The sequence below is a fragment of the Diorhabda carinulata genome, chromosome 5, assembly GCF_026250575.1.
Source record: "Diorhabda carinulata isolate Delta chromosome 5, icDioCari1.1, whole genome shotgun sequence".
In the NCBI taxonomy this organism is placed as follows: Eukaryota; Metazoa; Arthropoda; class Insecta; order Coleoptera; family Chrysomelidae; genus Diorhabda; species Diorhabda carinulata.
Window position 1 is genome coordinate 16,796,506 of NC_079464.1, and position 12,620 is coordinate 16,809,125.

The window sequence follows — 12,620 nt, forward strand, 5'->3', positions numbered from 1 at the left end:
ATTTCTCAAGTTTGCTGGCAGTCCAGGTGTCTAAATCCGATAGAACCTGTTTAGGAAGAGAAAAATTCAGGAGAATTTCGCGACATATTGATACAAATATGGGAAGAGGTTCTAGAAGACCATATTTTATCGTTCATGATTGTTTTTGGAGAAGATACAATCTTTATGTACGGAAATGGACTGATAATGATGAAATAATTACATTTCTCAAGTTTGCTGGCAGTCCAGGTGTTTAAATCCGATAGAACCTGTTTAGGAAGAGAAAAATTCAGGAGAATTTCGCGACATATTGATACAAATATGGGAAGAGGTTCTAGAAGACCATATTTTATCGTTCATGATTGTTTTTGGAGAAGATACAATCTTTATGTACGGAAATGGACTGATAATGATGAAATAATTACATTTCTCAAGTTTGCTGGCAGTCCAGGTGTCTAAATCCGATAGAACCTGTTTAGGAAGAGAAAAATTCAGGAGAATTTCGCGACATATTGATACAAATATGGGAAGAGGTTCTAGAAGACCATATTTTATCGTTCATGATTGTTTTTGGAGAAGATACAATCTTTATGTACGGAAATGGACTGATAATGATGAAATAATTACATTTCTCAAGTTTGCTGGCAGTCCAGGTGTCTAAATCCGATAGAACCTGTTTAGGAAGAGAAAAATTCAGGAGAATTTCGCGACATATTGATACAAATATGGGAAGAGGTTCTAGAAGACCATATTTTATCGTTCATGATTGTTTTTGGAGAAGATACAATCTTTATGTACGGAAATGGACTGATAATGATGAAATAATTACATTTCTCAAGTTTGCTGGCAGTCCAGGTGTCTAAATCCGATAGAACCTGTTTAGGAAGAGAAAAATTCAGGAGAATTTCGCGACATATTGATACAAATATGGGAAGAGGTTCTAGAAGACCATATTTTATCGTTCATGATTGTTTTTGGAGAAGATACAATCTTTATGTACGGAAATGGACTGATAATGATGAAATAATTACATTTCTCAAGTTTGCTGGCAGTCCAGGTGTCTAAATCCGATAGAACCTGTTTAGGAAGAGAAAAATTCAGGAGAATTTCGCGACATATTGATACACATATAGGAAAAGGTTCTAGAAGACCATATTTTATCGTTCATGATTATTTTTGGAGAAGATACAATCTTTATGTACGGAAATGGACTGATAATGATGAAATAATTACATTTCTCAAGTTTGCTGGCAGTCCAGGTGTTTAAATCCGATAGAACCTGTTTAGGAAGAAAAAAATTCAGGAGAATTTCGCGACATATTGATACACATATAGGAAAAGGTTCTAGAAGACCATATTTTATCGTTCATGATTATTTTTAGAGAAGATACTATCTTTATGTACGAGTCCAGGTCTCTGAATCCTATAGAATCTGTTTAGGGAGAAAAAAATTTTACAAATAATTCTATTTATTCGGAGGTTTACTTTATCATAAGGTGAAAAAACCGAATTTGTGGTTATTCTGTAAATAATAGTTAGTAAGGACTAGGAAGTGAAGAAACCCGGCACGAGTTATCGGTTTCTACGTTACTAGGACAGATGGTTAAGATGTTGTTTATGTTTGAACGACGTAATAGGCAGAATTAGAAAAAAAAATGGTATCTTCCTTTTCAGATCTACTTCCACATTTTATCATCGCGCAAAATGAAGGTATAGTAAAGAACTTTTCGACATGAGATTAGCAGATTAAATGAAAGTTGGATATGTGTGTCGTCCCTCAGCCATATTTGTTTTCAAGTAACAGCTATTTGAAAAGGCATATTCTTATGGTATTGTTCCTGACCTCCACTTTGACTTCTTTATAACTGATTTCTTCTACATGGCAATTTCATAAGTGTAAAATTCCTCGCCTACCCACATCAATCCGTACAGTTTTGCTATAATTATACTTTATTATACTTTAGTGTATATTATCTATCTATCAATTCTTTGCTTTATCTATGAATTTTTTTCAAATTAAACATGAAAATCCACAGAAGGAAACATTTTCCCCCAATAAATTGCTATTAAATAAATTTGTAATATTTTTTTCTGACAAAAATTGTTTTTACTGGTGTGTTTACAATTTATATTGTCTTTGATACTAGGAAAATAATTCACTATATTCATTAGTGGGATTCTAACTACTTCATAATTTTCTCATATGATAACTTATACTTAGCTGTTAATTATGTTAACAATTATAATGATTAGTATTTTTGTCAACAATTAAAAACTGATATTCCACATCACTCAGACAATTGCTATAATTCACAAATTGCTTTTCCTTTAATATAATTCCCCAGGTAAATGATCAATAAATACCGCATAATGTGTAGACATCCATAAATAATTTTAAAGATTTATAGCTTTATCATATTTCTAATTTCGAATGCTGAGGGTCGTCTCTATTATTGATTCATTGATATAGAATGAATGAACTAACATAAGATTTAAATAATTTGAGACATCTGTTTACAAGTTAATATATGTAACATGTTAACGAAAAGGGCCTGGATGAAATGCGCAGCGAAAGATATGCAAAAAAGGGCACAACCCTTTGTATGTAAAAGGGACACTGCTGCCATTTGTTTCAAATGACCTTTAGACATTTTTTGTTTTGTTGCTGTATCACTCCCCTTACAGACGGGTTTAGTATCGGGATATGGAACGTTAATCTTTAAAGTCATTTAATTAATTTAGTTCTGAATATTTCAATTTTTCATTTAGTGATTACGTCGTTTAATATTTGATCATCAATTATCATATATAAATTATATTAATATAAATATTAATTCATCTAAACGTTCTTGATTTTAGGTCTCTTCTGTTTCAAAATTGGTTTTTTTGATAATTTTTAAAAGAAAGATACACTTTGACGTTTCGACTTTTCTGTTACAAAATTATTTTTTTTTGCTAATTTTTAATATATATTTTGATAAATACTTAAAGAAGAGACCTAGAATCAAGAACATTTAGATGCATTATCATATAATATTTGTAGGTACCGAGGTTGGGTTCCATTGTTCCATAAAATTTTCTCGTCAACAAATATGCCGTGTGTAGTAGATCTGTTCTTATCCAGGAAACAAAAAGTACCATGAAAGTGAAAAATATTTAAAAAAATCTGTATTTTAATTTATAATAAATAATAAGGTCATAGAATTTTTTAGAATCATCCTGATATATACGATTTTTTGATTTAATACTTTCTCATCAATGCGATTATAGTCATTAACTCCTAACCTAACCTAACCTAACCTAATCTAACCCAACCCAACCTAACCTAACCTAACCTAACCTAACCTAACCTAACCTAACCTAACCTAACCTAACCTAATCTAACCTAACCTAACCTAACCGAACCCAACCTAACTTAACCATTCTTAAATTAAAAGGCTTTTTCGTGGAAAATTCAAAATACGCAATTTTTCGTTTTCGTCTTCGTTTTTACGGCGGATTTACGACAAAAAATATGGGAAATAAATTGAAAAATGTTTGTTTATTCACTTTTTATCTCACTTAAAGATTTCATATGGTATTCTGACTTTAAATGTTATCATAAACGCTTTAAAAAATCGAAAAATTATTTCGATTTCGATGCATTTCCAATTTTTCAAAGATAATTTTTACTATTGTAGGTACACTTAATTACTATAAGTGATCTTAAGAATTTTTTTGTTCATATAATTTTAATGATTACTTAATAAAAAAGGTACAAGCTATTATATATGAGAAAAGGTCAATTTTAAGAGAAAATTTCAACATTTTTATATAATTTTTTCTTAATTTGTTCGTTTTTTCGTGTAGATTATGGAAAAAAATATAACAACTTTATTTGATTATTTGGAAAAAAGTTATCAACAATTATATGTGAATGAATGCATTTTCATGAACATTTAAAGCCCTGAAACCAATATAAGTTCCCATAGTTTTTTTCGTAAATCCGCCGTAAAAACGAAGATTTAAATAAAAATTCATCGAAATCGGATGATTTTTCGATTTTCTAGAGCGAAAAAATGAGGAGACCGCGAAAGTATAAAATTACCAAAGATCTAGAATACCTATTTGAAGTTTTTCTCCCAAATTTCAAAATGACTCTCTTTATTAATTTGCAACCCCTACTTAGAGGATGTTCTCAAAATAGTCTTGATTAATCTTAAGGACAGTTCAAAATAACATAAATCGAAAAGAAAATCTAGCCAAGATCAGCATTTGGACACACGATTTCTTAGAAACACAAATAAACTTGAGTATCAAGTAGTCTATATACGTTTTTGATTTTATGGACATTTCTCAGTTCCACCTAAAACCCTTTTGGAAATAATTAAATTAAAAATTACTGATTAGAAAATTACTATTACAAAAGTGTAGATTGCTTTGTATATTTTCAAACTAACTTAGAGTTTTGTAATTCCCAATACGAGGACTGTCAGTATGATTTTTTCAATCACTGAAAATTAAAAATGTCATAGAAAGCACCCCACGCTTTTATAACATTTTTCATTATTAAGTTTATTCTTATGCCAAGAATTGTTCCATTTTTAGTTATTATTGCTAAAACCTTGTTTGTTAGCTTTTTTAAGTTAATTTAGTTGTAGTTCAACTAAATTTATAAGCGCGTTTCTCGGAGGTTTTATTTTGTATTTCATTTTTGGCAGTTTAATTTAATTTTTATTTCAAACCCGTCTTCAATATATACAGATGTGTTGATGGTTGCATCTTGGTAGTCCTATAATAAATATACTTCACCTGATAACCTTAATAATTACTTGTGCATATAGACAAAAATATATCAAATTCTATAACTCCTTCTCATGATCCGCTTTCATATCTCCCTGATGTTAATGCTACACAGTTTCTTCTTTATGCCCGTGGTTTTAGCAGAGCTAAGCATCAAATTTATTAATAACAACAAAAGTAAATACTCATCTGGATCTGATGAAATGTTTTCAAGTCAACCTAACCACTCATTCTCCCTCGTAAATAAAGTCTACTCCAGCCTAAACAGCCATCACTCCACTTCAATAACTTTTCTATTCTCTTATTTCTATAAGGCTTTCTATTGTGTTAATCAGAAATATTTTAATTAACAATTTGCAGTATTACGGCTTCAGGGGAACACCTCTCGTATGGTTTAAGTCATACTTTATCAATAGAAGTCAACTTGTACAGCTTGATACAACGATGTCATCTTGCAAGCCAAAAGAACGTGGAGTGCGACAAGGTTCAGTACTAGGGCATGCTGCATACTGGTTTAAATTTGCTATGGACCTTTATACTAATTATTACCTATATTTGGTAATTTTTATGTTTTTTTTTTAGTTTTTATAAGCTTTTGTCTACAATTGTAACAATTTTTTGACAATAAAGCATTTCTCCCTATTTTTAATTCAATTTTTTATTTCAAACCTGTGCTTAATTTGTACGGATTTGTTAATGGTTGCATCTTGGTAGTCGTTTGAAAAGTTATACACAGGTAAAGCTGATAAAAAGGTACTAAAAATATCAGTAGGAATATAATGAGTAACAATAATGAATGTATTAAGGTAATTTCAAACTTACATATTTGTCGGTGTCAAAAACCTCAATCATTTTTATTGTCCATAATTTAATTTATTTATAAATAAACGTAATGTGTATTGCGTAGTCGAAAATATACAAATATTATTTTTCCATATAACCTATCTGGTTCCATTTAAAATTATAATAATTATAATATATCTTTGTTTTCTATTTCGAAATAACAATTCCCTGATGACTAATTTCACAGATCAGTTCCTCATTATGCCCCAACCGATCACACAATAGTGACAATCCGACAAAAATCCCGACAAGTGCCAAAGTAAATAATACGAAATTGCGGTTGGATCTTTCGGCAAATATTGACCTAAGACTAAGCCTAGTCGGCTACGAAAACAGTTGCGATTGTCACATAAACTGTTGAGTAGCGAATTATGGGTCACGTCAATTTTGCACGTGTCTTTAGTCGGTCCTAATGACATTTTGATGACAGGTTAGTTGAAAAGTAGTAGAATTATCATTCAGTATATCATTATTGAAATATGTAGCCCGAAATTAAAGGACTGCCGAGAGGAAATTGAGAATATATTTCGATATAGCAGGCGTTCTGTTATAATGAAAATTAGGGTGCACATTATTATTTTTTTTTTGGTAATATAAAACAAGTTGTACCATTCAATATCTTTTTAGATAACTATTTATGCTTACCTTGGTGGTCCATGGCAACGAGCTGCTACGCCATGGTGTACATGATGACCATGAATGTTGTTGGACATCCGTAACTGTAAAATAAAAAGAATTTGAAATCGAAAATACCAAAAACATTCTTTGTCTTTTTATATCTGAACGAAGACAATAAAAAACGTAGAGATCAAAGGAAATCTATCGCATTTTATCATTATAACGAGAATAGAGGGTGGCATTGATGCTAAAGGGCGCGACCCTTTACAAATGCCACGTTAATAATATAGGAGAGATCAGATGCATAGGGACCAAACAATCTTTTTATCATAGCGAATAAAGACTTATTTTACAAAATAACTTTATACAATCTGCATTGGTGCATATATAAAATATACTACTTCAGTGTATATTTACACAGAGGTAAATACATTTTGATGACTCTACGATGTACAAAGCAAAAACTGATCAAATTTAAAAACTTCTTTATGACTATTGTCAACGAAAAGGTTCATTTCAACCCATCAAAAACCGTCCTTGGTACGTTGACGATTCTGCTCAATGTTCCAATCGAGCAGTTGTACGAATGATTCTGTTTTGTGATCCTATCGACTTGGTATCTTTTGTGAAGCGTTCCCGTGACGGTCTTTCCAATACTTGGTCGATAGTACTGTTACGAGAACCTTGCATAGCAGAAGATTGCTCATACAATATCATTTAAACCGTTTCAAGAACGGTCCATACTAACAAGCTGGAACAAACCTAAACATTAATTATGTACTGCACAGATTAAAGGTTGATCAAATACTATCTTTTCAATGGCGAACGTTGTGGCAATGGTATTCCGGAAATCACTCGGTGAACAAAGTAGACAGTATAAAAGGAGAAGTTTATGAATCGACATTAATAGATACATAATCAACACCACATGAGCCAGTCACTATCGAAATCTAAAAGTAGACAATGTATCGGTGCACCTGCATTCGTTACTTAGAAATCCAAATTGACGGGAAGTGAATATTTTATATTTAAACAGAATTGATAAAAGGCGGTCTTTGGCCAATCTTAAATGATTTTAGATAATGTGGCGCTCTAAGTACTTTCATCCTTATTCTAAATTCCCCCAAAGTGGGATGGAAGTAATTGCTAGAGATTTTTGCCTTCTATTTCAGGCGCTCCCAGGTGTAGTGCTCTGGACTTCCTTAGTGTTTCACACTTCAAGAGAATGTAGATAAAGGTTTCGTCCTCTGTGCAACAAAATCTGCACACCGCATTATCTGCTAGGTCCACCGTCTTCAGGTTTTTTTTAGGTGACGGTGCCTCAATAGAACTCCTGTGAGTATTCGTAGATTGTTCTTACTTAGGTTGATACATTCAGCACATCTTCTCTGCTTTTAGTTTCCCAGAAGAGTCTTTACCTGTCTCAGCCTCTGCAGGTTGTCCCAATAATTGGTTTTGCTCATATCTACCTTATTTTCCAGTGTTTTTTCCATTGTTCTGTAGCTGATACCACACAAGGGCTCAGGACCCATATGAAAGGATTGTCTGTCCCCTCTTTATCGAACTCATTAGATATTTCATTTCCCTTCGCTCCGGTGTGTCCCGGAATTTATTGTAGGATACTTTAATTTTTATTGCCCAGCTCGTTTAATTTTTCTAGGCAATCTCAAACGATTATATGATATTGAAACTTAGAGCTTAATTACAGTTTGACTTTCGGACAGGATGATGATCTCCTGTTTGCGATAGTTCCTCTCTAGATTGAACTGCATATTTCATAGATTTCTGCTTGAAAAATTCTTGGGGTATTTTGGGCCCGTACACTCCTATTCCAGTTCCGTCTGCTCTTTTAGATCCGTCCGAATATCATTTAATGGCATTTCTGTTCATTTCTTGTATGGTGTTTTGATCCCATTTTCTTTCACAGTTCATTATTGAGAAGTTTTTCTCGAAGCTGAACTTTTTCGATGCAACGTCCTGAGGCATGTTCCAGGGTTGATCATTATTTAGGAAAGGGTTTTCTTTGATGATTCCTAACATTCTAAGTGATGTTTTCTCCTCCACGTTTTTAAGTGCTATGTGGAGATTTAAAATCACTTTTAGTGCAACTGTTGAGCAAGTTTTCATAGCCCCATTTGCACATAAGCAAGCCAGTCTTTGTACCTTTGAGAGATTGTTCTTCGTGGTATTCAGTCGAGTTCTAATACCCCAAACCACTGCCCCATATGTGATGATTTGTCTCACAGTGGCCATGTACATCCACCGTAGGATCTTTGGATTACAACCCCAATTCCTCCCTGCAAAGTTTTTGCACAACATCAGTGCTTTTGTGGCTTTGGTGATTATCCCTTTTTTATATTCGTTCCAGAGTTCCAGTTCCAGCTTGATGGACTTGAGGTTGATTTTTTTCTTCCTAGTGAAGGAAATTAGGTAGGTCATGTTCGTATTGACGTTTAGCCCCACTGATCGACACCACCATTTTGTATAATTGAGTCGTCTTTGAGCTAAGTCACAGAGTTTCCTACTAAGCTCTACATAAGTGGGGATCCGACTCCCCCTTGCAGTAATTGATATGGTTTCTTGCCTTGCTTTCATTTCTTCTGTTCTAGTAGATAGTAATTATCTTCTACGTAATGTTATGTGCCAAGGAACTTTTAATGAACAATAGATATAAATATGAATATGTCAGTAAAGTTAATTAATTCATTTATTATAAATATATGATATAAGTATATTGGAAATGCGTTTCAATGTTTGCCATTTTCATTTTATTCATTCCTATCTATATTTATTTTACGGATAACGTCTCTGTGGTGCCTTATTGTTATTATTTTCAATTACGTAAATGTGCATATTGAAAGATTATTTAAGAAGATTCAATTGAAGGAAAACTAATTAGTTATTGTCCTGATGAATTATTAGATATAATCCAAACCCTAGAATTTTTTTTCATTCTTATTATTGTTAAACTTATACTTATTCATAATTAGTAACCAATCTCAGCCTATAAAATAATTTACTCAGGTATTCAATTCCTGACAATTGTATGCTATTATCAAGATTATAATACCCAGTGAGATGTGAAATACACGTGTAAAGGCACGTTTAAAGTGACCATTACGGCGATTTACTCTAGAAATTTCTCATTCCTAACGATAACATCTGAAATCAGTATCCATGACGGTGCGCTTTATAAAAAAAAAGGAAAATATTTTTAAAAGTTTAAGGTTAACAAAAGGGCCGTTTTCAAATACGAACGGGATTAAGTGAAATCTAAATCTTATAATAACACCTTTGAGAGCGCTCTTTACTTAAAGTACAGGTGGATGAAAAAAAATACATTTTATGGATTCCTAGAATTCTAAAACAACAAATAAGATTATTTAAACTGAAAAACAATATGTAAAATGGTGAAAATTAAGAACATAACCAGTTTTTAAATCTGAATTCATAAATCATAACGAGAAAAATTCGAGGAGCAGACAGCAACATCTTTTACGGAAAGGAAAATATTATTTGATAGATGTTGGTGGTTTGATAAAGTTTCAGAATCAGGCTATGTAGCTAATTAAACACTGCATAATAAGTTGTCAGTAGAAAAGCATCTTATCCAAGTTACAAGGCTTAACAAAAATTGGCCTCCCTATAGACCGGTCGTACTTCAACAAAAACTACAAAAGATCGATGTCCTTGCAAAAAATTGGCTTAAACTTTTTAACGTCACTGGGTAAACGCTTGCCCATATGTTTGCATCTCGGACGTGTACGTGCTGGGCACTTACCGATGACCAAATGGCTTCATTAGTCAGTATCGGGGGCTTGAAGTACCATGCTCACTGCTCTTTGTTAGCAATGTGGCTCTTTTAGGTCTCAGGCACTATTTGACTCCTGTCAATAAAATTGCCAGCCTGCAAACAGATTTTCGCTAGGCCAGATACTCCAGACAGCAAATAATTATCTATATGCGATCGTCATTACTTGAAATAGTCATGCGGAAATGCCAATAGGAGTTCAATTGCTATTGGAGTCGTACGTATTGACCCTGCGATAATAAAACACGTAAGACGTCTGTTCAAATTCACTTTTTCGGTACGTAGGGCGATCATACGTGACAACCAATGGAAGATCTTTGGGAAGAAGCCCCATGTACATTCGAACGTTCTTCTGCATGCCCAAAGTACACATAATCAAACCATTTGCTAATATTGCCTCTTCTGGTAAAAAGAAGTTTTGGTTCAATTATTAGCACTTTAGATTGAAACTATTGATCAAGTTAGGTAAGTTGCTCTTCTCTACCCAATAAATTGGTCTTTGCCTAGTGTATTACGCAGTGATAGAATATTTTGGAGAATCTTTAAATGTTCTGGAACTTTTCTAAAAAGCTTTCGAAAAAATTACGAGATCTCCGATTGAATATGAAAGCAGCGCATGACAAGAGAGAGTGGATATTTACAGAAGATGATAGTAGTGGACTTATGAGTATCAAGAGAATGTCAAAAGTCAATTTTCAGTACAAGGTTATAAACCTTAATTTTTAAAATGAATAATTTGACTTTTGTATTCTAAATGGGTAACAGGTGTAGGGTTATTTTCCAGAAAAACTGTTTGGGAAAGTCTTGGAAAAGAATTGGAAGAAAGGGCTAGAATTCCGAGGTACTAATACGATAGAAATGAAGAAATCGCTGTCTTATTTCTAATAACTTAATTCAAAGTGGAAGATCAATTTAGAACTAAAATTGAATTTCAGTTGTCAGAAATAGTAGCATAAGAAGGATAATATATCAAATAAGGACAGTGGAGGAGTCGATCAAGTATAAAGAAGTGATTATAGAGCGTTGGGCAGACTTATCTGCCAAATTAATGTTTTCAACATTCGTAGCGATACTTTTTCTTTATACTACTTTTTGTCAATACGAGGTCCTGGCTATTAAATAATGAAACTGCGTGCCTAGAGAGCGCCCTAGACGAGTGGGGTAAAAAACGAGCACATCCCAAAACACGTTTCTGTCACTATTATAGTATTTGTGCAGTAGCGATTTGAAACGAACATATCAATCTCAAATTTCTCGTTAAATTGAAAACAACTGCCACTGAGTACTATAAATTGTTGCAAGAGGCCTATGGGGACGATTCTCTATCTCTTGCGCGTGTTTTTGAGTGGTCTAAGCGCTTTAGTGAGGCCCGAGATAGCACTGAGGACGACCAGCGCCCAGATCGCACTGTGACTATTTCAACTCCGGAAACAGTGCCCAAAATCAACCAAATCGTGCATGCAGATCGTCGAATGAGCATTCGGATGATTGCCAAGGTTGTAAACGCCTATAAAGAAACAGTTAGAAAAATTTCACACGAGGAATTACACACGACAAAAGTCTGTGTGAAGCTGGTGCCAAAAAATCTGACTCCTGACCAAAAGATCTTGTGTCATGGATCTGCTCAGATTTCCTTGAAAGATCTGCTTTGAAAGGGACCCTATTTGAATCTTTGGAAGCGGTAAAGCAAAAAACAGCAGAGCTTCTAAAGGTACTCACCAAAGAACACTTCCAGTACTGCTCCAATGGAAACAAAAACGTCTGGAAAGGTGTGTGGCGAGGGAAGGGGACTATATTGAAGGGGAGCATTCGAACGTAAAATAATTTTTATAATAAAAACCCTTCTTCGTTACCAATCTCGTTATTTGAAGCCAGACCTCGTATAATCATACACGTGACATACGGACACATTCTTTCTTCATAAAAATCGAATCAGGCTTCTACTTGAGATCAATTTTTCAACCATTTAACATTTTCAGTCGCCTGGGAATTTTGTCTTCTTATCTATACACCAGCTGTATGACTTCTTGAAGAAAAGAAGTTTGTGCACAATATATAATACCAAAATATTACAGCCCGTAACGTTTTCTCCGATCATCACCCTTGATGTTAATCAAATGAATTAAGCAGTCTTTTTTTGGAGTTTCGAGAACTCCTGCTCAAATAAGAATTTTGTTGAATTTGGGAAAAGATGAACCTGTTACTTGCACTTACTATAGACCTATGGTTGTAGCCAAAAACATTTTTGGGTCTATAATTTAATTCGTGCAGTTTGATAAGAGATGGCGTAACTTGTATAATATTACATCGTTCCAATATTCCGAACCTGCGTTGAAAAGCAACTGTTATTGTACGTCTTTTCAGTATATATCATTCATTTAAAGCGTTAACAGCAATATTTTTTTTTCACTCAAATATGTCGAACTTTTTTCCTAAAAAATTGTTTTTGCGGGGAGTACTTCTTCATTACTTTAATATAAAGAAAAATGCTACCAAAAGTCATCGTATTTTGATAGAATTTTATGATGAACATGCTCTAGCACCAAAAGTGGTTTGCACGATTTAAAAGTGGTAATTTTGGCTTGGA

The 12,620-nt window shown here is 33.4% G+C and overlaps 2 protein-coding genes across 2 annotated transcripts in view; one reads left to right on the top strand and one right to left on the bottom strand.

The window, feature by feature from the left end:
* LOC130894647 (katanin p80 WD40 repeat-containing subunit B1) overlaps nt 1–12,620 on the top strand; it is a 168,822-nt gene that overhangs the window by 115,586 nt on the left and 40,616 nt on the right. The gene's annotated exons all lie outside the window — the stretch shown is intronic.
* Nucleotides 1–12,620, bottom strand: part of LOC130894650 (protein big brother-like) — a 109,254-nt gene that overhangs the window by 5,764 nt on the left and 90,870 nt on the right. The window contains exon 4 of the mRNA XM_057801589.1: nt 6,250–6,323. Within this exon, the coding sequence (XP_057657572.1) occupies nt 6,250–6,323 (74 nt within the window). The remainder of the gene's footprint in view (nt 1–6,249; nt 6,324–12,620) is intronic.